At 34.9% G+C, this 26,012-nt stretch overlaps 2 protein-coding genes across 6 annotated transcripts in view; one reads left to right on the top strand and one right to left on the bottom strand.

Moving 5' to 3' along the window:
• The first annotated feature begins 3,079 nt into the window (after window positions 1-3,079).
• On the top strand, window positions 3,080-6,628 carry PMCH (pro-melanin concentrating hormone). Its single transcript, XM_018918731.3, has 2 exons — window positions 3,080-5,835; window positions 6,347-6,628. The coding sequence occupies exons 1-2, from the start codon at window positions 5,584-5,586 to the stop codon at window positions 6,626-6,628; spliced, it is 534 nt and encodes a 177-aa protein (XP_018774276.1). The 5' UTR covers window positions 3,080-5,583.
• Window positions 6,293-26,012, bottom strand: part of PARPBP (PARP1 binding protein) — a 40,994-nt gene continuing 21,274 nt past the window's right edge. For 3 of the 5 annotated variants that reach the window (XM_030237846.2, XM_009094195.4, XM_030237847.2), the window contains 5 exons: window positions 23,582-23,765; window positions 19,283-19,461; window positions 17,971-18,052; window positions 8,137-8,278; window positions 6,293-7,499 (listed from right to left, as the gene is read on the bottom strand). In XM_030237846.2, the coding sequence (XP_030093706.2) occupies window positions 7,165-7,499; window positions 8,137-8,278; window positions 17,971-18,052; window positions 19,283-19,461; window positions 23,582-23,765 (922 nt within the window). In that variant the 3' untranslated portion in view covers window positions 6,293-7,164. Of the gene's footprint in view, window positions 7,500-8,136; window positions 8,279-17,970; window positions 18,053-19,282; window positions 19,462-23,581; window positions 23,766-26,012 lie in introns of those variants that run through there. The other 2 variants (XM_018918727.3, XR_007776537.1) reach the window with 2 other exon arrangements.

The raw sequence follows: 26,012 nt of genomic DNA, 5'->3' as shown, positions 1-26,012 counted from the left end.
TTGAGAGCTTTCATAAGTATCTGGCTGTACTTTTGAGTATCAATGGTAGCACAGTCTCTTCTGCAGACAAAGTTAATACACAGTAGAAACTGTATGATTAATAGCCTGCAATTCCTCTTCCTCAGAGTCTGTGAGACAGATGTTTCAATCATACACAAAGTTCACATACTTGGGATGAAAAAGACATGACTGGAATTGATATAACAGAAGCAGGTAGAATTTGGTTAGACTGCTAGGATAGATAATGAAGAAAATACGTTCAAAGATACAAGAGTCACTAAATTATAGCGTGACTCCTAGTCCTTTGATAACAACCACAAGCATTGCAACAATTAAGAGAACACACATATTGTACCATTCTCTACACCATTGTGCAAATACCATATGAATGGCAGGAGCAGCATCACAGAATGGTTTGGAAAGGGCCTCAAAGATTATCTGGTTCCAACCCCTTGCTGCTAAAGTAAACTGTAGAAGAGCCAAAATCACAGACTGGTATGGCAAAGCAGAGAGAGAGAGTGAGTCCTTGTAGGTTTAAAATTTTACTCCACAATAACAGAATTAAAAGATAACTGATTCTTTTTCCAGAATTCATGAGGAGGAACCCAGACCCACACCTTAGGTATGTGGCTCAGCTTACCATGTGAAAACTATACTAGAGCATTTCTGTGTGTAAACACCTCTGACTTCTGTGTTTATTTAAGGAACATCTTACAAAATAGCGTATCTCAAAAATGTACCTGACATCCAAAAAGGTGTAAAAATATTTCACGGACTCATAATGCAGCATTATTGTTCCATAACTACCAAAATTCCAAACAACTGAGGCTTATACTCTGACATAAGAAAAAAGCATTAGTAGGAACAATTCAGATGAAAATGCAATTGTTTTTAAAAGAGACTGAAATGTAAAAATAAAAATAAACAAAACCAAAAATAACCCCAAACCTAAACAAAAACATTTGACCTTTTTGGTAAAAAACTCCAGGTGAAAAACAGTAAATAACTTTGATTTTGATGAAGTGCCAATTTACTGAACAATTGCTCTGCTAAAAAAGAAATTGAGCAGAGTTGGATTCATTCTTCTATCTACACGAGAGCTGCATCTTATCACGCAAACTGACTCAGAGGATCCAGCTCAGTAAGAGAACCTGGACTGATACGTGTAGGACACAACATCATCATCAACAGGATTCATGGATAATGAATCAATTATCCATTATGGATCCATGGATAAAGGAACAATATTGATAGCAACATTCATTTACTTTACCCAGACCCCTTTGAGATAATGGCAAAAAAAAGAACTGCTGCTCTGCTCCTCTCAAATGCCAGCTGTGGTCAGTTTTACCATCACTGTGTACCAGCAAGAACATTCACTGCCCTTTAGGGGACTTAATCCACCAGTGGTTCCTGTACCATTGGAAAAGACCTGTTAAGAATCAATATTCCTAAATAAGCTTTCCTGCCTTCATGTTAGCTATGCAAAATAAATTACTCCATTTAGCACTATCAAAACCACATGAACAGTAATGGTGAAGAGTGGAAATCACAGCAATTTTAGCAGGTTTGCACTGGATAGCCAGCTTCAAAGCCTCTCATGGACGTCCTGTGCTCAAATGAAGCTCAAAATTGCAGTTGCACCTCCTGCTTTTTCCTGTATTTTTTTCTTGGCTGAAATTGTCTCATCTGCCTGCAAAGCAAAGGGGCCTAGTCTTTCTTATCTTCTTTATTGTTCTCATAAGGAAGTTTCTGTTGCTGGTTGGTTACAGAATAATTGAGTATGCCTTGTCCACAGTCAGTTCTCTCAGAAATGCAGATTTTTACATGAAAACAGAGTATTTCACTATCACCACTGTTTTTTTCTTAACTAAGAAGCTACGATGGCTTGAGCCATCTCCCTCTTTTCCCTTCATTGATTAATTGGGCATCCTTAACAGATTTACATATGGACTGCTTTGCAAAAGGTCCTTCAGAAGAAGAAACTTAGCTGTTGGGAGGCAGGGATACATTTGGGGGGGGGACTAATTTGTTCTTAAGCAGTGAATCAGTTAATTCTAAACATAGTGTATTGGCAAATCTTTCCTACAAGAACAGACTATTTTACAGAATAGAAATAATTCTAAAAAAGGACAGACAGTGACCAATATGCTTATCACTAACTTTGCTAAAAGAAACTATGCATAAATTGTTCTCTGCTGCTGCTGCACAATTCCTTAAGAAATATTCACATTTTTATGTACTTGCTTCAAATGAAATTCTGAAATGCCTTTCAAAACAAACAGCAGAAAATATTTTTAAAGTCTTCCCAACTGTGAAATTAATTTGTAACACAAACAAATCTAACATTTCATTCTATAAATACACAGACTATAATTCAACAGAGAACTGAAATGGATACCCTGGATCTTGGGCAGAAATTTGGTAAAAATTATTTAGTTTATGGGGTTTCACTCCCACCCTTTTTTTGTACATTCTCCTGACACATTTATAGAAAATGACTTTTAGATTCTCCAAATAGTTAGAGCTGTGCTCCTGCACAAATCCAGACCTGATCTCCTGTATGTAACATTGTGCCTATTTCATGCAAAGTCAATTTAATGGTTCCAGGTGACTACCAATTCAGCAGGAGGAACAACAAAACAGTGCTAGGCAAGAGTCTTAATTTCCTACAGTCAATAATGAAGTGTGCTAATTACCTCTTATCTGTCCTGTGAGCTGCTGATAACACTCTGTCCATTTTTAGCACAGAGAATCTCCACTTTAACACCTGCTTGTTTGGTTTGGTGGGAAGGGTGTGGAGCTAAAACACTGAGGTATTTAGATAGAACAATACACAAAAAGGGATTAGTATTTCCACAAATCAGACTAAAATACAGCTGTTAGGATAAAATGTACAAGATCCAAACTAAAAATGAAACAAGAAAACAAATCCCAACCACCTTTTAAAACCGGAAGTAGTGAGCCACTGGGCAAATTAACATTGACCAATTGGTTTTGTGCTATTTTAAGACTGACTAAAATGATTATTAAGGTTGCTTAAATAGTTTCTCTTGCACTGTGAAGTTTTTCAATCCTGATAATAGAAAATAATTGACATTATACAACACATACCTGTTTGATTTATTCTTCAGTTAATTAGGTTCAAGCACTTGTACACAGCAATTGCAGTAGTTACAAGACCAAATGAAACTATTGCCATTGTTTTATAACCTGTTCCTAGAATTCAAAATGAGTACAGAGAAAGTCCAGGCATGTTATCACCTAGATTTTATTTACTTACATATACCACATGAGATTTCTGATGTTAAGAGTTCATATTTTGTTATAATAAAGCAAAAGCCAGAAGAATTTCTCAAATTTTTATTGTTCTGAAAGCATTACTGGGTTAATAATACTATTTATAATTTTTTTAAGTCCAAGTAATAGTAAAACATAGAAGGTGATGTATTAAAACATTTTACATTTTTACTAAAATTCAAAGTTGCAGGAGGAAGAAATATAACTGGAGATGTCAGAGTGCTACGATTCCCCAAGGCATTATGAAAAGCTCTACACAACACACACATTGGGTATCTGCAGGTGTACAAATGTTTTCTGCCTGTTCAGAGCAGTTGGTAAGTTATTGAACCTACAGACATGTGCTCTGGATTTCTTGGCAGCCTAGTTAGAAGTTTCTACTCATTATCACTCACAATACCTTGGCTCTTCAACAAACCTTACAAATTAACAACTACTTCAGGAAGCAGTAGAAGATCCTGGGGCAAGTACCATAAGTTTGCCCTGACAAACATATTCCTTCACAGACATCAGCCGGTGTCTCACAGTAAAAAACCAGCCAGATGCTGTAGACAGACAAACTGAATTATCCAGGTCAGCTGTACTCCTTGGAGCTGTGCTTTGTACTAAAGGACAGAAGCACTAGAAAGTGAGCCCTGTGTGAGATGCTGCATACCTGTGGGTGCCAGAGCTTCAGAGGAGCAGAAGCTCCTGCCACCTACCCAATTACTGGGTTGATAGTGTGTTTTCCAACTCTTAACTGACAGACCAACATAGGAAAAAGAACAGCTTGCTGCCAGCACAGCTCTAAAGCACTCCTGTTCTGTCAAGGCTGAGCTAAATGAAAAGTACCTGCAAGAGAGCATACATGGCTTTTGCTTTATTAATTGAACAAAACTGTATAAATACTTAATGTGAGGGGAAAAATAATTATTGGATGATAAGTATTAAACCACATACAATCAACTCTGAAATTTGTCTCCTCTGTAGCCAGACAGTTAAAGTCAAAGGAAAAAAAACATTTCAATTACCCAAAGGCAAATACAGGCTCTACAGCAAGGAAATGAAAACAATGAGAAGAACAATTCTGTTTGTGAGAGACACTTTGCCCAGAAAGGATTAAATGAACTTTTCTCATTTGGAGAAAAGATGGTGTACCAAACATGTTTCTTATTCAAAATCTACTTAGTCCAGCATGACATATTTTCCCATGAAATATCTTACCAAGAAGTTACTTTGGCAAGGCAGGTGCTTTTCCAGGAAGTTTAGCAGGGAACAGTGGCCAATTTCCTAGTGCTTTGCCTTGAATAGCAGCATGGTTCCCTGCACTAAGCTAAAGGATAAAACAAGAAGCACTAGCTAAGAGGCACATGGCCAATGAATGTGTGGTTTCTATCACTGACATTAAGAGATTACCTAAATTTCAGCTGACCCTATCTGCTTTCCAGATAAGGCAGAAAACCCCAAACCAAACAAAAACAGCCAACAACAACCAGCCCCACACAACAACAATGCAACAGTAGTATGCAGAAACTTTTATATTTCCTTCTACATGGTAATAGATACATTTCAAAGACATTTTAAAGGAAAAACTGAAGTTTACTTTTCTTTCTACATTCTTAGCAAGCATATTTCACTGTTTTATTTGCAGCAGAGAAAGGTCCACTTTCAGTAAGAAAACACAAACATAGTTAATTAGGTACTAATACATAGTTAATTAGGTACTAATAAATATTTCTAGCCATTAGGTCTGTATAATGCAACCTGACATAATAGAAATCAAAACACAAAGTAAGTATTTCAGCTTTAACATGGTAGCAGTCTAAGCCATTATCAAATTTCCAGAATTTCAGCTCTTTCATGAAACCAGTTTCAAAACTATGATGCATCACACAACAATCCATCTTACTTATGTAGATTAGTTCCTCTTCTTAAATTGCCTTAACCAAAGCTAAGGCTTTATAAACAACACAAATGGACATCACTTTTTCTGTGAACTTTGCTATATTGATCCACCAAAAGGAACTATTCTGTTCTAAAAACATACAAAGAAACAAATTAGGTATGACAAAGAAATGTTTTAGTTCTAAACAGGTGGGATTAGAAGGATTATAGAAAAGGTTACCCCTTGATATGAGTCATTTTAAAAGCATGAACTCATCAGCTACTGAAGTAGTTTCCATTCAACCTGTAAAATATATAAAGAGTGCCATTCCAGAAATGGAAAACAATTATTTACCACTGGAAAATATTTCTTAGAATTTGAGAAGCCAAACCTCTATGCAAGCGCTAGACGATTAAAAAATGTGCATCTCATCATATATCCTAATTCTCTCCCTTCTCTCTCTTTTTTCTCAAGGTTTTCTAGTCTCAGTTTCAAAGTCTCTGCAAGAGGAAGAAGATGAAGATATGTTGCTTGCTGCATTAAATCTAGGAAAAACTCCACAAAATGGAGATAAAGGTATGAACAGAGGAGCTATACCTTTGCTGAAGTACTACAAGACTGAAGACAGCAGTGTTTTCAATGATAAGAATGCTGGAAACATGAAGTTTTTGGTGAGTTCAGTTTTAAATTTTGGCTTAATTGTAAAATTGAAATTCATTTCTGCCCCTTTAAAAAACAAGTACAACAATTTAATTCTATAACCAGGTAAATATATAAAAAATACTAGTTTAACATAACATAGTCAAGAAAAAAAATTCAACTCTATATTTCTTATGCCAAGATTCTAAATGTGTAACTTGGAGAGTTGAATTAAATCTGATTTTCACAGACAGTAGCCAAAATTTGGAGGACTGGGGGGTGGGGGGTGTTGTGTGGTAAGAAGAAACCTGTATTTATATTTGATGTCCCTATATGCAGCAACAGGTTTTTAACTTTGTCATACACAAGACTCATTATTTAATTATGTCAATTAAGCCATTTTGGCCAAAGATGCAATACAGGTCATTACTATTAAGGTATGATTTTGAAACATAAAATAACTGCACTGTTGGAATATAAGGAACAAAGTGTGATACAACTGACTTTATTTAAAGATAAACCACTTGTCTTCCCTTAAAACAGGACAGAGGTTCCAGACATGATTTCTTCAATCATGTTATGCCAATCAACTTAGGTAGAAAGCAACTACCTTATCCTGCACTGAAGGGAGCCATGGCTTTTCCAGCTGACACTGAAATTCAAAATACTGAGTCAATACAGGAAAGAGAGACTACAGATGAAGAAAATTCAGCTAAATTTCCTATAGGAAGAAGAGATTTTGACAGTAAATATATTTTATTTTTACACAGAAAATTATTTCATTCTGGTAAAGTATACTGCAATGTCAATATAGCAATTTGGTAAAGGTTCATTTAGAGACTCCATGACTTATGATTTGTTGCACAGGGGAGGGAGCATTTGTTAAATTAATATTTCCAGAAGCCATAAGAATTCTGGTTCTTTGATGATTTAAACTTTTAAGCTCTTTCTCTCCTGTAGTCCTCAGGTGTATGCTGGGAAGAGTCTACCGACCTTGTTGGCAAGTGTGAAAACTACTTATCTCCACCACCTTCTCTGAAGATTAAACATTTTATTCTGAATTTAATGTAATTTGAAGTTACTGATTATTTGTATAACTTTACATACTCATCCAAAAATAATTTCCCACTGCATTGTAGAGGGATACATAAGTCATTATCAAAAATAACAGTGTAATTATTAACAATGTACTGTTATTAAAAAATAAAATACTTCAGCATAATCCAGACTTGTAATTGTCTACTATAATACACAAGCTACTTTCAATTATTTACATATGAAAGGAAATAGTTCATAAATTACACCTGTTTTCTTGCAAACTTTTACAACTGTCAACATACCATGCATGTGAAAACAAAAACTTAGAGTTGAAAAAAGCGAGTTAATTTTGCCTGACCAGCAATCAACTTATTCTTACTTGCAGTTTTGGTCTGCTTTCTTTTTCCACCAATTTTGCTGTCCAATTCCTTCTTAGAGCTGCTTGAAGTCTTAAGTCTTTTAGTATTTTTTTGCAAAGATGGTTCACTTTCCTTGTCACAGATTATTTTGTCATTATTCAAATCCATCTGTTCATTCTCAGAATTCTTGTTCCTTGGCTGACAACTCAGCTTTCCCATTTCTGTATAACTTCTAGTCTGGTGAACACTTTCAGAAATAGTTCCAAGCCCTGGTACATCAAGACATGAATTTGGACCTTCTGTCATGTAAGAATATCAAAAACATATGTGAAGAAATAAAAAGTTACCTGGGAACATACATCCTTTTTCTATAAGAACTGCCATGTTATTTTTTTTAATAAAAAATAATGTATTACCAATAAAACAAAGTTATGCTTGTCATTGCTATTAAATTTGCTATGTGTTCCTAAGTGCATTGCCAATTTAAAATTACATTGCTCAAGAACATGTAAGAACTAACTTAGGGAAGTGGATTTATAACTTTAAGATATTGGAAGAGAGGGTTAAAGGGCATAGAAATTTTATATATTATATAGGTAGTAGTGCAGTAAAACAAATTTTCCCTCCTTTTAATGGCAAAAATATAAAATGCACTTGGCTTACTTTTGTAGAACAAGAACAAATATGTCATATATGCAACATAAATCACTTTTTTACTGCAAGATAGTATCAACACACTTTTCAAACATTTATATTTTCAAAGCATTGGCACTACAATTTTATTGCAAAAAGATTTAACTAGCATATGAGACATTGAGAACAATGAGACATTTTTGTTCCTTTTCTTGAAAGCATTTGAGTTATACTAAAAGCTTTTTGGATAGCATTTAAAGTATTCCCCATTGCATTTATTTATTCAATCCTACCACAGCTTACCTGTGGGCTTTCCAGCTTTTAAATGTTGCTTTGGAACAGGATGTTTGCAGGTTGGAATTCCATGGGAATGCTGATCACTCATCTGACTCAAATCATTTTTATACGTACAGGCAAACTGAGATTTAATTGAAGATTGTTTCATCTGCAAATAACAATCTGCTATTAGCTTCTATAATTTAAAAAAGTGAAAGACAACACCAGCAAGACTTGTATAATAATGAGCCTTCCCATTCTTTTCACATACAATACCAGAAAAATGGATATGCTCACACTAAAAGAAAAATTACAGATATTAAAGATTTAAAAATTAAAAATTAAAGATATTAATTTACAAAGCATAAGGACTTTCAAGAATAATAATTAATTATTCTATTAAAAATAATTCCAAAATATTTTTTTTCAGCTCTTTCAGAAAGGTACACATTAACTCTTAGAGCTTCAAATGAAAGTTTTCTGCCTTAAGTTAGCCCTGTGTTCTAACAGACTCTACTGTTTTGAGTAGGTGTTGCAGCTACTAGGGTCACTTTTCTTACTTCTGCAGCTCATCACCTATACTTCTATATGAAAATATCAAGTGCTATTTCAGACTTCCCATTTATTCACAAAACAAAGCCACTTCACCATTGAATGCCAATGTCTAAGTCCTCATTTGCCAAAACATACCCATTTAGCTCAAGCCACAGGTAAAATTTCCTCAGCTTATTCTCAAGTTACACAGCTTCACATCAGCTGAGAATTTCAGGTCAAGCATTGTACTTTCTGTGCAATTGACCATAAATGGCATAGGTTCTGCAAGACAGATTCTGCCCTCACTTCCATTTGAAAGTGCACTGGATTATATGAACTATATTGAAAGATGTAGCACAGAACAGATAAGTACAATACAACTTGATTTTTAGCTAATAATTCCATCTCAACAGCACAGGCAAATTTAAAGTAATTTGAGTTGAACAGGTGCTTCAGTAAAATCAGAGAAAAGAACAAGTAATAAACACTGTTAGAAAATAAGTATTACTACACAAATAGATAGCAGGAATGATTTGTTGAATAAGAGGTTTACAGACACTTTTCTGATTAAAAGGTTTGCATTATGCAAGTCTACTTCTCAGCACAAGCAAGATTAAACCTTGCAGTTCAGATTTGACCCTTAGGGATATACTTTTATTCTAACTTAAATTCTCAGATTTAGTCAGAAGGAAAGAGAATAATGTTCCCAGAAACAGCCTTTCACAGAGGACACCATCCACAAAATTCAGTCATAATTGATGCCACTTTGATCAGATCCTGCTTTCCTACGTAGAGGATAACAGACTCAAGCTTATCACTGCAACATAACCTAGATATCTCTTCATGGTACTGCCGTTGGCCAAGAGAATACTCTGAGTATTTGAGAAAAAAATACCTCATTCATTTACAGAAACACAGTTGTTCTTTCTGGTTCAATCTGCCTGGACATACATAGTTTTACCCTAATCATCAGTATTCCCTTCAAGAGTCAAAAATAACAAGTCTTCACTGTTGTCTATCACTCCCAAACTACAATTTATTTGGCCCAGATAAAAGACTGGGAAAGAAAAGGAGATTTAACAGGGCAAAGTAGCAAGCCTGACTCTCAAAAACTCAAATCTTTCTAGTGTTAATCTACTTTGTACTTTGAAATATTTACAACAAAATATGACTACATACATAGACATTTACAAGGTTTGTATGCTTCAAGATTATGCCTCAGCTCACTGACTGTAAGTAGAATTATAGAATATGCTGAGTTGGAAGGGACCCACAAGGACCATCAAGTCCAACTCCTGCCCCTGCACAGGACACCCCAAGAATCACACCAGGTGCCAGAGAGCATTGTCCAAACACTTCTTGAATTCTGTCAGGCTTGATAGTGCAACCATTACCCTGGAGAGCCTGTTCCAGTGCCCAATGAACTTTAAGGTGAACATCTTTTTCACAATATCCAACCTAAACCCCTCAAAAAGCTTCATGCCATTCCCTTCTGTCCTATTACTGGCCACTTGAGAGTGGAGATCAGAGTCTGCACCTTCTCTTCCTCTTGTGAGGAAGCTGTAGATTGTATATGTCATTATACCTTTTTCAGAAAGTGTTTTGAAGGATAGAGCAGCTATCTAATTTAAATTTAATGAACATCATATTGTACAATTACAATATTAAGGAGATACAGGGCTTGCTTTTCCTTTCCAGGTTACTGTAATATTATTGAAAAATACTTTCCAGTACTTGATATGTTTCTGAAAAACTCCATCTTAATCCTTTAAAAATTCCTCAATTCTCAATTATTGTTCAGTAAATTACATGCATCAAAAATTATGCAACTTGAACAGCTTTTTATCTCATTTATATTGCAAGAGGCAAATAAGCTACAATTTTGCAAAGCTGATCAATCTATAATAAATACAGCATGAAGAACATTTGAGCAAGAAAGCCTGATAGTTACCATCTGATAACTAACAATAAATGCACTAATTTTTTTATAAATAACAGTGTTTCTTTTACTACTCCCATCTTTCACTTCACTAATTCAGTTTGCAGGGATAGAATATGTGGAGTCAACAGGCAGAAGTCAAGCTCAAACACTGAAAAACTCACAACATAAACCCATCTGTGATTCAACTTCACTGAAGCTTGAAATATGTCTATTGCATCACATACCAGTCAGGCATTTGCAAACAGGACACAAAGCTCTACCAAATCAGACTGTGGATGCTAGAACTAATCTAGAGGTTTTATATATAGTGTAAGACAACTTGATGAAGCAGTCAAACTTTTCACCTAGTCTAGGAACATATATTCATTAATATAAAGAACTGTACCACAGTTCTATACTGCATTACATTGGTTGAAGCAGCAATAAGCACATTTTAACAGCCTGAAGGCAGCAAAAAGGAGCCCAAGTCTAGCACTGAATTAGAAAGTAGAGCTTCACTGGAATGTTTTTAAGAAGAAAGATCAACCTAAAATTTACTTGAAGTGCACAATGAAACCTGTCAACAGCTTGAAAAAGCTCATAGAAAAAAAAAAGCCCTTAGAGTTCTTTTATATTAAATTCCCTAAAATTCACTGCATTAAGAGCACCACTCCAATGACCCACAGCTCTGGGAGAGAAAAAATGTTGGGAGATCAGTTTGCTAACTGAGTAGCTGCACACAAATGGCACACAATGAACTCAGCCTTACTATTCCTTCTCCTCTTCACAAGCAAGTCAGATGTTGCTCTTATCTCCATACAAAGGAAAGTTCTGCTGCATTTCAGAAAAAAAGGCTCACTGTTACCACTCTTCAGCTGGGAGAAAGTAGGATAGAATTTACAACTGTTTCAGCACAGGTAGGTCAATTAGAAGTCCTAATAAGAAGATAAAGCAGTACATTCTCCCACCTTGACATCTGTATCTAGAGAAATGTTTCAGTTGTCCAAGATGCCCATACAAAACATTCGCTTTTATGTGAAATATTAATGGTGCATGCTCTATTTATTTCTAAAAGTTAGATTATAATCTGTTCCAGATCTCCTTCCAGCATCTGCATACAGACAGTACTGCCAATATTTAGTCACTAAGAATGTTGAGATTTGGTTTTTATGCACTGGAATGGCATAATAGAATTTGAAAACCTACATCAGTAACAACAAACACATGTTTTTATTTTCTAGCCAAACAACTAGAGTACTATTTGGAAAGGAAAAAGAGATAAAAAGAACATTTATTTTCTCCATCCTTACCCTTGGCCTTTGAGAAAAAAAAATATTCAAGGGAAGTTGAAAAAGGAAGTTGAAAAAGGAAGTTGAAAAAGGAAGTTGAAAAAGGAAGTTGAAAAAGGAAGTTGAAAAGGAAGTTGAAAAAGGAAGTTGAAAAAGGAAGTTGAAAAAGGAAGTTGAAAAAGGAAGTTGAAAAAGGAAGTTGAAAAAGGAAGTTGAAAAAGGAAGTTGAAAAGGAAGTTGAAAAAGGAAGTTGAAAAAGGAAGTTGAAAAAGGACGTTGAAAAAGGAAGTTGAAAAAGGAAGTTGAAAAAGGAAGTTGAAAAGGAAGTTGAAAAAGGAAGTTGAAAAAGGAAGTTGAAAAAGGGAAAGGAGTTGACAAAGGAAGTTGAAAAAGGAAGTTGAAAAGGAAGTTGAAAAAGGAGTTGAAAAGGAAGTTGAAAAAGGAAGTTGAAAAAGGAAGTGAACAAAGGGAACGGAGTACAAAGGGAAAGTGAAAAAGGGAAAGGAGTGACAAAGGAAGTGAAAAGGAAGTGAACAAAGGGAAAGGAGTACAAAGGGAAAGGAGTACAAAGGGAAAGGAGTACAAAGGGAAAGGAGTACAAAGGGAAAGGAGTACAAAGGGAAAGGAGTACAAAGGGAAAGGAGTACAAAGGGAAAGGAGTACAAAGGGAAAGGAGTACAAAGGGAAAGGAAGTACAAAGGGAAAGGAGTACAAAGGGAAAGGAGTACAAAGGGAAAGGAGTACAAAGGGAAAGGAGTACAAAGGGAAAGGAGTACAAAGGGAAAGGAGTACAAAGGGAAAGGAGTACAAAGGGAAAGGAGTACAAAGGGAAAGGAGTACAAAGGGAAAGGAGTACAAAGGGAAAGGAGTACAAAGGGAAAGGAGTACAAAGGGAAAGGAGTACAAAGGGAAAGGAGTACAAAGGGAAAGGAGTACAAGGGAAAGGAGTACAAAGGGAAAGGAGTACAAAGGGAAAGGAGTACAAAGGGAAAGGAGTACAAAGGGAAAGGAGTACAAAGGGAAAGGAGTACAAAGGGAAAGGAGTACAAAGGGAAAGGAGTACAAAGGGAAAGGAGTACAAAGGGAAAGGAGTACAAAGGGAAAGGAGTACAAAGGGACAAGTAACAAAATAATAAATTATATCTTTGCCAAACCAAGGCATGTTATTTAAAAATATCCTGGATATCTCAGGTAGTAGCAAGCTGTCATTTTACTGAAACAATCAATTTATTTTAATAGCACGATATTGTACCAGCCTTTTGCTATCCCAAAATAACCTGCTACTGTTTTGAGAACATAAACCCCAAATCATTTCATTATTGGCTTTTAAACAAAACTCACAGCTATGGATACTAAACAAAGTCATTTAGGGGTCTTGTAGAAATAAAAATGGTATTTACTACACAAACGTGCTTTATCAACCAAGTCTTTCCTCAGATTTTGTGCTGAATATATAACCTTTTCATTCTCTTCACTTCTCTGCTCTACTAAACTACCAATCAATTTGGTGTTCTTCATAATTATATTGCACTTAGGAAATAAACATTTCTTGCAACAATAGATGAGACTACTACCTGAAGAAGATTGTTTTCTCTATTACTATGACTCTTCTGTTCACAATTACAGTGGGCATACAAGAAAACTCTTGATAACTTCCTGTTAATAGTTTTCCAAGTCACAGTTTATTTGTACTGGAATCACAAATAGCCAAAACAATTCTCTCAAGTAACAGCATTTAGGGAACTAAGCTATGAAAAATAACAGCAGTGCATGAAGCTAGATATTAAGTCATTTTATAGAGACATGAAAAAGTCACATGAGAAAGGCAGACCAAGATTTTTTGCTTTTTTCTTGGAAGGATTTCTATACACAGTAAAATTACAATGAACTTCAAGCATGCCAAGATTTGTTAGAGTTCTTAAGCCACAAATTCTTCTTAAAACTAGATCTGCAGCTATGTTCCCAACTGGAGGGAAATAGTGCCTCATATAGGAAAGGTTGTCTCCGGTTACATTAAGAAAAAAACCACACCAAACTACTGAAAGTCCTTGCAGCTGTTTCAGGGTAAGTCTGCTAACAATGCAGCAGGATTTCTAAAACAATATATCAAAAGGCCAAAACAATCTTAACTTTACAAAAAAGATCTGTTACACTCTCATATATTGCATGCTTACACCCTAATAACTTTGATTCTTCAGTTCTCATTTCTGAAGTTCTCAGCTCCACTTAGTCCCATTAGTTCAGGAACAGGATTTCACCTACAGCTTGAAAGTCTCAATATTTTGCAGTGCAGAACAAAGATGAAAATCTAATACAGCGTTTTTGTTGTCCTAAGTTCCTCCTCAGCCTAAACAAAGCAGGTTATTGTAACAGCCTGTTCATTCCCCTCTCACACCACTAAGCAGAGCTTTAATAACCCATTGAAATCTACAAAATAACTAGTCAACAACAGGGTTTCTAGTATTTCACATAAACAGAAATATGATTCAAAAAAGCAGTCATAAGGCTGGATGAACTCTTTTCAGATAAAACAACTCTCTCCTGTCCAATTAAGCTTCTTATGTACTTCAATAAAGCAGACAAGTGACATAACAAGGACAGCTGACAAGAGACATAACTCAACACATGTTCCACAGACCTTTCCGAATTAAAGTCTCCTTCTACAGAATACCATTCACCAGAAGACACTTCACTTAAACAACAGATAAACTAGAAACTAAATTGGCTCCCAAAGGAAAAACCAAGTTTCATATTCTTATTCTTACCTAATTCTGCTAGAGGAAATGAAACAATGCAACATGCTTGTTCCCCAGACTTCTTTCTCATCAAGTAATAAGAGCAACAGCTTTGCTTCCGAACAAATGCCAATATAGTTAGGTGATATTTCTGTGTTTCTTCCAGTATTTAATGAGGATTGAAAGACAAAAAATATTTCTTTGTCATTCATCACTGTTGCCAACAATTTGTTTTGGCACAATGGAAACATCCACAAGATTTATTTTATTTCTGAACACCAATTCCAGTTCATAGCTACCTGTTTATTTTATCCACTGTCCTTATTTTTAGATACTAAAATACATAGTGATGATGTGCCCTAGGTCTAAATATTATCAATTTGCATTCCTCCACATAATTCCACAGAAGCTGAGAACTCAGATCCTCTTAAGGAAAGAGGGCAAAACAACTTTTTATCTCTCGCTTCTTTAAAATTTTATTTTTAATTAAGGTGTTTCTCTTTTTTCTTTCTAAATTTTCATTAATTTCTTCATTTAGATATAGGGGCTTGGCATACAACCAAACTAATCACCATTACTGTGTTTTTCTTCCCTTCTCAAATATCATGGAAAAGGTAACTTTTATGGAGTAAGTCCTAATGAGACATCCTTACTTATACTGTAGACTAACCACCTAACACCCATCAGAGACAGCATGGCAAAAAGGCACTTAGGGCAGTCTTTTGGAACTAAAGTTACCATCACACATATGGCCAAAGAAACTTCTCTGAAGGATCACAGATATTGAGAAGAAACATCATATTGCTACTCCCTTATTAAAAAAAAATATATCTGGTATCTCCAGAATCAATTGCTAACTTGAATACACTATGCATAACAAAATTTGTAACTGTGAATTTTACAAGCAACCTGTACACATTTCAATATGTTTGCATGGAATAATAATGGAGACTGACACTCAGTGTAAGAAGGTGGTAAAAATTACTACAGCACTTGAGATCTATAGCTATGGAGAAGGAATTCTTTGTGCTATGTGCTGTACAGTAAGGAGAGAGCAAAATTTATTTCTAATCCTAGACAAATACATGGATTCAAGTGAAAGGAAATGAAATTAGTCACTGTAATGGGCATTTATCTCAATAAAAAGTACTACTAAGATGTGGGGAGAGGTTGATTTAAAGGTACTGAAAAAGGTTTGAAAGGAGTATAATGATTTCTGCAGATATCTATAGGAAATCCCTTCAGCTATACGAAACAGTGTAAAAGCTAAAAGGGTTCAGCTGAAAATTAACAAATGAACAACAAAGACCGGTACTGTAGGCTGAATATAAGCAAGGACAGAGCAAAGCAGCAAATCCAATCAATGGATTCAGACAGCTAAAACAAGCAGTTTATATGTACCACAATTTAAAGGAACAGACTGAGATGCAAACAGTAGGATGGCACCTAGTGTCTAATCACTTGGATAACACTCTTTTAAGCAGTAATCTCAGTGAAGAAATGTAGACTAAAGCTGCAACTATCAAGTCCAAGAAAAACATACAGTAGCACATGAAAAAGTAAAATGAACACCTAGTAAATTACACTTGAGTAGACAGGTAAGAGAAAAATATTCCAGAAATGCCACAAAGTGAAAATAAAACATGTACAATACCTTCTTCAGTGTTAGAGAAACACACAAGGAAAGACAGACCTACCATCAAGATCAAGAGCTAGGCATCCACAGGATAGTGTAGAACTAACAGAAGATACCAGTTTTGATAAAAGGGACACTTAGGTCACTCAGTCTGTGAATTGCTGATAGCTGAAGTTTTGTTTGTAGATGTACGCAGCCACAAAGAAAATACAGAAAGAGAAAGAAGAGAAAAATACAAACTTAGAATATGGAGGAGTAGAAACATGCAAAAGAAACTGGAGAAATTGTTAGAGAGGAAGAGAGAAAAAAAGCCAAAAAATAAAAGATCAACATTTTAAGAAAGAAGTAGGATTTTATGTGAGAGGGAGGAGATCAAAAATGAATGGCAGAGAAGTGAATCTTAGTTATTAAAGTCATTAATTGTTCAGCAATAAGCATTTTAGTTGACTCATATTTTTGCTTGTTTCTGTCAAAAACATGCCAAACCAGCAAACGTCTCAAATGTGACAGGTAATTACTTTTAGATAATTTTTGCACTTTGATATTGAACACAACTGTTTGTGTATCCAATTAGAAAAGTTTCATACAGAGAATGATGTATTTCAATATTTTATGCAAACATCATGACACATTTTTGCTATTTGATGACTAAAGCTGCAATTTAAATGTTGTTTACATAAAATAAAGAAGATCCTTTATCAATTTTTTCATAATTTGCCTATAAGTTTTAAATTAAATTTCACCCTACTTAGTGCATGTGTCCAAAATGCTTGTCATTGACCCATTCCAGAAAAAAGGACACAGCATGAACTTGGAGCATATTTAAAATGCATGCTGAAAATACTGACAGTGCTTTTCATTTTGATGTCTTTATACTTCTTAGATATGCACTATTGTTCAAGTTTATCTAATGTCCAGTGAAAGATATTTTTCATTGTGCTGTTCTAGAACCAGTTCTGATGGCTTAGAACACCTCTTCCTAACATGCTAATTAGATTTGTGTTTTTACATATTGTCAGGACTAAGTCTGTAAAAAATACTATGCCACTACTTTTATTTAGCTTTCTGTTGAAATACTGCAGAAGACAAACTCTGCCTCCATCCATAGTCCCAACATTCAAGTTTGCCAATTTTAAGGAAAATGCAGTGCACTGAAAGACAGCAATTTTCAGAAACCTTGTTCTTTTGAATAGAGTCCCTCACAATACCAATTGTTTACCTTGTAAAGTTCCATTTCACCTATAAAAGCAAACATTAGCATCTATTTATTGTTCACAAAGAAATGTTATAGAAATGTCCTCAGATTGGTACAAATAAAAAGCATCAAAAGAAAAAAGCAATGAAACCATCACTATTACACTTTTTCAATGTCTATTTTATCAGAACTAAAATTAGGTGCCTGTGTTCAGTTTTATCTGTTTTCAGATAGCTTGGTTCATTTCTATGGTCCTGAAATACACAGATAGGTAAATGATGAGAGATTAATTCAGTACACCTTCACTAAGAAATCTTCATTAGGAAGTACTCCTAAGTTTAGAGCCTCTCCCTTCTGGAGTTTTAGATATTTCTATTAATGTTACAATACTGCTCTAGTTGGGCCAATTTCCACAGGTTAATCCACAATTACATTTCTTTAGCTATGGGATGAAAATCTCAGATACCTGGCTGAATTCTAATACTGCTAATATTATTTTATCACTATTATTACAATGCCTCTATATTCGCATAGCAATTCCTACCGAGTACCTTAATTACTTTTTCATCCATAGATTTCAGAATACGTTGTCTAAGAGGTTTTGGAGAAGAGCCACTGGATCGTGCAGGAGATCTATATTAAAAAGAGATAAGTATTTAGAACATGTAAAAGCAATTCATTAATAAAAACTGTTGCCAAACCAAGTTCCTCACAAACAGGAAGGCAAATACCTTTACTCTCCAAGCTTTAACTTATTTTCTACCTTCCTATGGAGCCACATGCACTGTGACAACTGAAGAGAGCACAAAGAAACCAAACCTACAGTTCAAATTTCTGGTACTCATTTTCCAGTGTGTTTCCTAGATTGTAGCTCTGCAGACACAGTATTATTATTATTATTATTATTTGTAATGCTAGTGATGATCTTCTAAGCCACCATTCTATTTACACCCTCCTGAATAGCATCTGGTTGACATTCAATATAGTTTTCCACATATTTAACACAAAATGTTTCCACTCTCTTACATGCCATTATCTAAGTAGTTACATACATCAAGGAAAAAATTTGATGCCTATAATGAAAAAAATTAATGAGGCATATACAGGGGAATTTTTTGGTCTTGAGTTAAGAACTAATCTATGCATTTGTAAGTAATTCTCTACTTAAGGCCATGGCAGATCAATGTGCATATGAGGACATGTTCTTCAATAATAATTCATTATTTATTTAGCTCATTTTATCCAATTTTTCATAAATAAAATTTGGTTTGCTTAGCTGGTTCATTTTATTTATTTCTAGTTGTCTGTGGTGCAAAATTTCTGCCAGCCTTGCAATGGTTCTATGGCTATTTTAATTGCCAAAAAACATAGCTTCAAAATAGCTTCATCATGTTACTGTCTACACTATTGTTCTGGTTCATGAATCCTCTTTGTAACCAATCCTCTTTGCAACCAAATTCATAGCATCCTGTTTTTTCAAAAACTGATGACTCCTCCGGACCTGTGGCCAAATCAATCATCACTGCTTCTTCAGTGCATGGATAGGTGAGTTTCCTTGTCAGTGCCCACAGAAATGGGTTTTTGAGTGTCCTTCATAGAGTTTGTGCAACCCAAAAATGTACTAAATCAAAAAATCCATGTTACAAAAGTATCTTGAAAAAACAGAAAATACAAATGAAGACTTAGAAAATTTTTGAGAACTCAAAGCTATTCTAAAATTGCTTTCCCTTTACACCAAATTTCACAGCAGACTGCACATTGGTTATTTGCTCTGTGTAAATAACATCAATGCTTTGTTAGACTCAGATGCTTAAAAAAAGCACAAACAAAGTAACATAACAAAAGCAACCTCTAAATACTCACCTGAACAGTGTCAAAACAGAGGTGATGCCACACAAATCTAAGCTTTCATTGTCGCACAACAGATCCGCTTTGTTCTGGGTAGGAGGACTGACAGCTTCTTCATCCAGAAGAACTAGCAAGACCTTTACAGTATCTCTGCCACAATATGCAGTGGCATGATTTATGGAATGCAATTTTGGCTGAAAGTAAATAAAAAAAGAACATAAAACAGCAAAGTTCAGCAAGCCAGACCAATAGCTCACCTCCAAAATCAATCTACGTCAGCACAAGGTGCGAGAATGCCGTCCTTCCGTTTTGCAGTAAGGGGAATTTATGCAGAATTTCCCCATGAGAAAATTTTTCTCATCCCAAGTAGTTAGTGGAGTTTAGATCACTGACAGCTACATGTATACACTGATGAGCAAGTCACACAGAAAAATATATAAATCTATGCTGAAACTGTGCAGCAGAAATGAACCTTCTACTTTGTGGTACAACAAACACATTCTGGTGAAGTCCAACCACTCAGACTAACAATCTACTATAGCAGTTTGTTAAAAGTGAGATTTCCATCAAGATTTGACAACAGAGGTACGTGGCACAGTTTCCTGTTGTTTGGGTGAATTCCCCATGATTTTCCACAAGAATAAAGAATTCCTTAAAGAAAAAAAACCAATGCGCATCTGGAAGTGCTCAGTGCAACAGTCAGCAGTACAGATGGAGAAATCCATAGCCACTGTGGGACTTAAAGTATCTTGAAAGTTGCTATATTTTTCTTTAAAGGTACTAGGAATTCCACAGAGAAATTTAGGGCTTAATACACAGTGGCAGTTATTTAAAAACTATAGGCTCTCTTACTCACTAATACACAGAAACACTGAATACTCTGACTTTATTCTGAAGGGCAAGACAAGCAATGAACTGCATTTATCTAATCAGCTAACTGCTTTTAAACACAGTCTTGAAAAGATCAAATTCTATTTTTCTCTCTATTTGATTATATCAATTAGTGTATGTAGCTTTCAAGAAACCATAGCAACACATGTCAGTCAGCTACTATAAGTTATAATCAATAGCTAGAAATAGCAATTACAGAAATGGTTGTTACTTGGCTTTGCAGAATTTGCCTATTTCAGTACATTTAATTTCCTCAACATTTATTCTGAACCTCTTCAGTCATTATATCACCATAACATAGATTTTTATTAAATGTCATGTGTGCCATTGTGAATTTGTCTTAATGAAAGAAGTACAAACTTGGCATCATCTTGACTGATAATACACAAAGAAAAAGAAACTTTAGAAACAACTTTCAGAAATCTCAAGTACTACAACACTAGAGGTTCACTCTCTGTACTAACCATGGACAAAAGTCCAAGGCAAAATAAGAATTCTAGGTAAGACAACAAAAAAATCTTAGCAAGACAAAAAAATTATGCTTATAAATAAGCCTAATCATGAATCATTATTTTTTAAAATAAAATATTTACAGCCAGATTCCATTTACAGTAATAATTCTTTTAGAAGGAAATAAATCACAATTCCTATTAATCACTCATGCACGCTTCAACACAAAATAGTGCTTCCTGCTACATATAGTAATAACTTCTCCTCGAACTCTAGATTCTTATCAACCAGGTATTTGCAGGAAAACTGAGGAATGATGGAAGGAAACTGCCACTGCCAGGAGTTGCAAATATTTTTCTAACAAAGCTACACTTTTCAGGTACATTTTATGAGGAAGCAGCTTTACCAGGAGCTAGTGGAAGCATATTTTCACCTCTATACTTAAGATCCTATTTTAAATTTTCCCTCAAAGAAATTATTCATTCTCTTGCATAGGAAAAAAAGCCTAACAGCTTATCAAACCAAAACTTAAATTGAATATAAATAATTTTTTCTGAAAAATTATAGCATCAGGGAGCTTTCTTTAAGTGAAATCAAAACAAAACCCCCAAGCTCTATGTAAGAATAAGAACAATACATTATTCTTTGCTGTTCTGAGATCTTAATAGAACAATACAGATGCTCTAATTTCTAATAGAGCTTGAATTAATTTGGAAAACTTATAGGACTTTTTAAATTTTGCTTTTTCTTTTCATTACAAAAGGCAACCTTCCCCTCAATATGTTTAGCAACATTCACACCAAGTGGTTCCTCCATACCAAGTTTCACTAAAATACGCCACTTGGTATCACTATCTTAGCATTTGCCTAAGCTCCCTTTTCCACTCCTCAGCTCTATGAATCATATGCTTAAGGATAATTGTTAAAATAGAAATTCACCACAGACTTCACTTACATCAACAAAAAGAATTCCCCACATCAAAATAACAAACACAAAGCTGTCAAAGGCAAACAATTTACACACATTCTGCCCCTCATCCCTCCACAATTACAAAATAGGAAGTTTCCCCACACTTAGTCTGTTCTCTACCAATGTTCAGTCCACATTTGCCCATTACCTCTCTCAACTACTGTCCTTATCTCTAATTCCTCAGGCCCCACAAAGGACTGTGCTGGTTGACCCTGGTTAGTTGCCAGGTGCTCACCAAGCTGCTCTATCCTTCCTCCTCCTAAACAGAATAGGAAGTGAAAAAAATCTTGAGAAAGGTGATGGGACTAAGATGAGGACAGATTGTTCACTTACAAATTATAGGCAAAAGAGATTTGACTTTATGAAATTAATCTAATTTATTGACATTTAACCATAATGAGATCCCTTTCTTCTTCCCGGACTCAACTTCACTCCAAACTTTTCTACCTCCTTCCCTCAAATAGCACAGGGGGATGGGGAATGAGGATTGCAGCCAGTTCCTAACACCTGCTGCTTACTCTCTTCCTGCACCTTACTCTCTTCCTCTTCTCCATGTGGAATACCTCCCATGGGATACAGCCCTTTGTGAACTTCTCCACTGTAGGTCCTTCCCACATCATCAGGATACAACCATCTTTGGCATCTTCTGCCTCAACAAGGATACTGCTAAATATTTCTACAGAGTCATCAGACTATGAACTTCTGGAGAACAGTAAGAAACAAATATTTTGGAAAAGCAATGGTGAATTTCTCTGAAGAATTACGTTTTAATAAAATGCTTTTACTTGGCTTATAATGATCTACATGATTTTTTAAAATTTTGTTGGTAACACAAGTAGCTAAGTAAAGACAGAACTGATGATAGCTATAATTTTCTCAGATGGGAAAGAGAAACAAATGGAAGGACATGAAAGGGAAACACAGCGATACACTGAACAAATATTTATAGCAAGCAGGAAAATGAGGATGAAATATATATCCAGCATACTCAGTGGAAACACACATTTAAACCAGCTTAACTAGCCAGTAGGGTCTGTCTGGTTTTACCTGTTTTAAAGAAAAAGGATACTGAAGGTTTGATTAAAATTTGTTAAAAATCTTTTGCTACCATGGCATAAATCCTATGACTTCACAAAACAAAGCATCCTAACAATCCTAAAAACATTGAAGGTGTCTATATTTTTTTTTTTTAATTTGCTAGAAAAACAAATGACATTTGAGAGCTTATACATCAACGATGTAAAATAAATAAAGTTGGTTGATTTTTTTCATCACAAAAAGATTATAATCTAAGCCTGAGTAGATTCACGGTACATGAACCACAAATAGAAATCTTGTATTATGCCCTCAACACCTGACTTACAGAACTTTAATATCCTGATTCCTTCCATGAAAACAAAGTCATTAATAGTTTCATTAGTGTCTTGAAACACTAAAAGAGAAAAGATTACACATGATTATTTGGGGCTTTAATTCCCTTCCCACTCCACATTTTACCATGCCTTAGATTTCTTACATATTTAACCTTAATTTGAAGGCCTACCCTTTGAAATACTTGATGCTGTGCTAATAAAACCTGTGTATTTTAATACAAAATTACTGATACATGTTCTCAAATCTTAATTCTACTTTCATGAGGTTCTTTTGTTTGGAGATTTGTTATAGATTTACTGCTTTGAAATTAATGGCAAATCTGACACTTCTAAGTATCTACATTTTTAATAATTGCACAACCAAACTAAGCTTTGAAGAGTATTTTATTTGCAATCTTAAGGTAAGAAATTTAGTTTATGTAAATTAGTTCTTTGATATCCACAGTGTAATCCTCAAGTATAAGTCTTTCAACAAGTTTAAAATCACAGCGTAGAGGAAATGACTACTTTTATACAGTTAGGAAAAAGATTATAGATAATCCTTTAAAAATGTAAAAGAAACAAAACAGGCAAAAGACTTTTGCTTTCTTATAAAGCTAAACAGTAAAAAGAACAAAAGAAGTCCCATTACCCGTGCTGGACTGACTCCAGTAGTGCTAGCAGTCGAGGTTTCCTGTTGTGAATCGATAATATTTTTAATCTTCAAATCCAAGTCTTGTACAGCTTCCTCTACTGCCTGGCAGAAAGGATCCCCATTGCTTCGGCCTTTTATCAAATGCATCTTCACTGTTGACAGAATTCGCCCCCCTGCGATTCTGAAAATAGGCACAGGGTCATCTCCACATTAATCTTGGCAACACTTGAGTACACCTATTAATGCTGAACATAGCCAGCCTTCCCTGCTCATCAGAGAGAACAGCTTTGATCTTTCAAATCAAACAGCAGAGTAGATGTATTGTCCAACACAATAGTTTGCTAAAAAAAAAATAATTATAAGGTAATGAATTCAGCATTTAGTAATACTCTGAGCTGCAATACAAAACTAATGTCTCCTTAGCGATTCAAAGAAAAGTACTTTCTCTAAACCTGTACGTACAGTTTTGCTCAAACTGTTAAGTATAAACAAAATTTTTCACTCAAACATGCATTCCTGTTTAATACCCCATTAGATTTGAGTCTTTTGTGCTGTGTGAAGGTGCTTCAAAATCCCAATCTTCTTTCAGTTTTATTTAAATAAATAGTAATTAGACCACATGAACTTCCCTATTAGCTATAAAGGCACACTCTATTAATCTCTTTCTTCAGCACATGTGTCTGACTACTTTAATTAGGATTTTGTGAAAAAGAGAATAAGCTCCTTGAGTTAAAAGCTTAATTTTTTTCCTAAAAAAAAACCTAAACAAATATATGTTTGTACCTAAACAAATATATGTTCTACCACTGCTTTGTCTTGGGCAAAGAAAATAAAGCATTACAAGAACCAGTCAGCTCTCCTATATAATAATCATCTCTTCCCAAAAGCTGCTTTTTTTCCTAAATTAGGTTTGCAGTTCACATCAAAGCAGAAATGCAGCATCCTGAGCTGTTATTGGCACCTACAGTAGAATTTTTAGTACATTTATGTACATTAGTACATTTATGATGCTGCAAATGACAGTTCTGTCAATACCCCAAAGCAATGGCTTCATTATTCCAGGTCATTTAGCCAACCATGACATGACCCAGTATTCAGCTTCCTCCATCCTTACTGGTTTCCTTCATGCTCCTGCCAGCTTGCCCTAAAAGGAGACCTTACAACTGCAAATAAAGATGTATTTTGTACACATTAGATTCTGAAGATAAATTTTAGAATTCCAGTTGGGAGAACCTTCATCAAATGAAACTCTGCATGTCTACATTCATATAAAATACAAAATAATTGGGCAGACTTAGATAAGAATAGGAATTGAGTCAGAGGAAAAATAGTTTACTTATATTGTTTCCACTTAAAATACATGGAAGGAACTGGGCCAGAGACCTTACTGTTTGGCTTATTCTGGCTGAAAAAGACTCCTCTAAATAACTTGAAAAACCTGACATTAATATGAAACTTTGGGTGGGAATTGTTGTTGGGGGGTTTTTTAAACAGGAAAGAAACAAATATTTCCACACAATTCTTAACTTCAACTTTTACAGACTCAAGATTATACAATTCACATTAGCTTTTCAGCCTTCATTAAACAGAAAAACTTATGCTTTGAAGAAATTTAAGCACAGTGTATGCACTTGGCCAGTAGAAAAATCACCATGTCCAGTCTCTCTGTAGACAGGTCAAGACCCATCCAGATTTTAGAAACGATCCAGTTTAAAAAAAAAAATCTATTGTACCACTTCTCCAAACCCCACAATTCAATCTAACCACACAAGAATGAAAAGTTCAAAGGGAGGGAAAAAAAATCCACTGCAAGTTGTCAAGAAGTAAGGGGAGAGAATTGTTGAAGAAGAGCCCTGTTTCAGAGACTCATATAGGAACTGCAGCCAAGTCTCCCAATGATTCTTGCCAGACTGATCTGTTTTCCTCAATCCTAAACTTATATTTTCCATAATCATATCCTCAAATGAGAAAAGTATTGTATTTAATGAGAACTAAACCTAGAACTTCAAGACAAATAAGCAGGTGAAGGGACTGACTAAAATTCCAGGTTCAGTTGAAAACCAGGTTCAGTTATTTCTGTCTACAGATATGTTGAACTTATTTGTAAATAAGCAATAAACTTAACATTTCCACACATTTAACATATATACTCATATGTATGCTGGAAGAAAAAGTATTATTATACAACTAGTACTGGACACTAGCATAGTTAATTAACATAAGTATGCCCTTAATTTAAAGGCTTTGCTCTGCATGTTACTCAATTATAGATTCATAGATTTTCAATGGGAAAAAACAACAAACCTTTCACAAAAATATTTTCTATGTTTATTTTTTTGCCTCTATTTCCCAATGCTAACTAAAGATATTAGCTAGTAGAAATAAAGTTCATTTAATCTCTTCTTCTCCCCATATTCCTTCTTTTCCA

This window comes from Serinus canaria, chromosome 1A (assembly GCF_022539315.1).
Source record: "Serinus canaria isolate serCan28SL12 chromosome 1A, serCan2020, whole genome shotgun sequence".
NCBI classification, from domain to species: Eukaryota; Metazoa; Chordata; class Aves; order Passeriformes; family Fringillidae; genus Serinus; species Serinus canaria.
This window is presented reverse-complemented; position numbering and strand designations above follow the sequence as displayed.

Bases quoted from the DNA above. Each gene is read 5' to 3' on its own strand.
- PMCH (XM_018918731.3), top strand. From the start codon at position 5,584: ATGTGCATCTCATCATATATCCTAATTCTCTCCCTTCTCTCTCTTTTT. The intron at 5,836-6,346 runs GTGAGTTCAGTT...CCCTTAAAACAG, and splicing joins CTGGAAACATGAAGTTTTTG to GACAGAGGTTCCAGACATGA.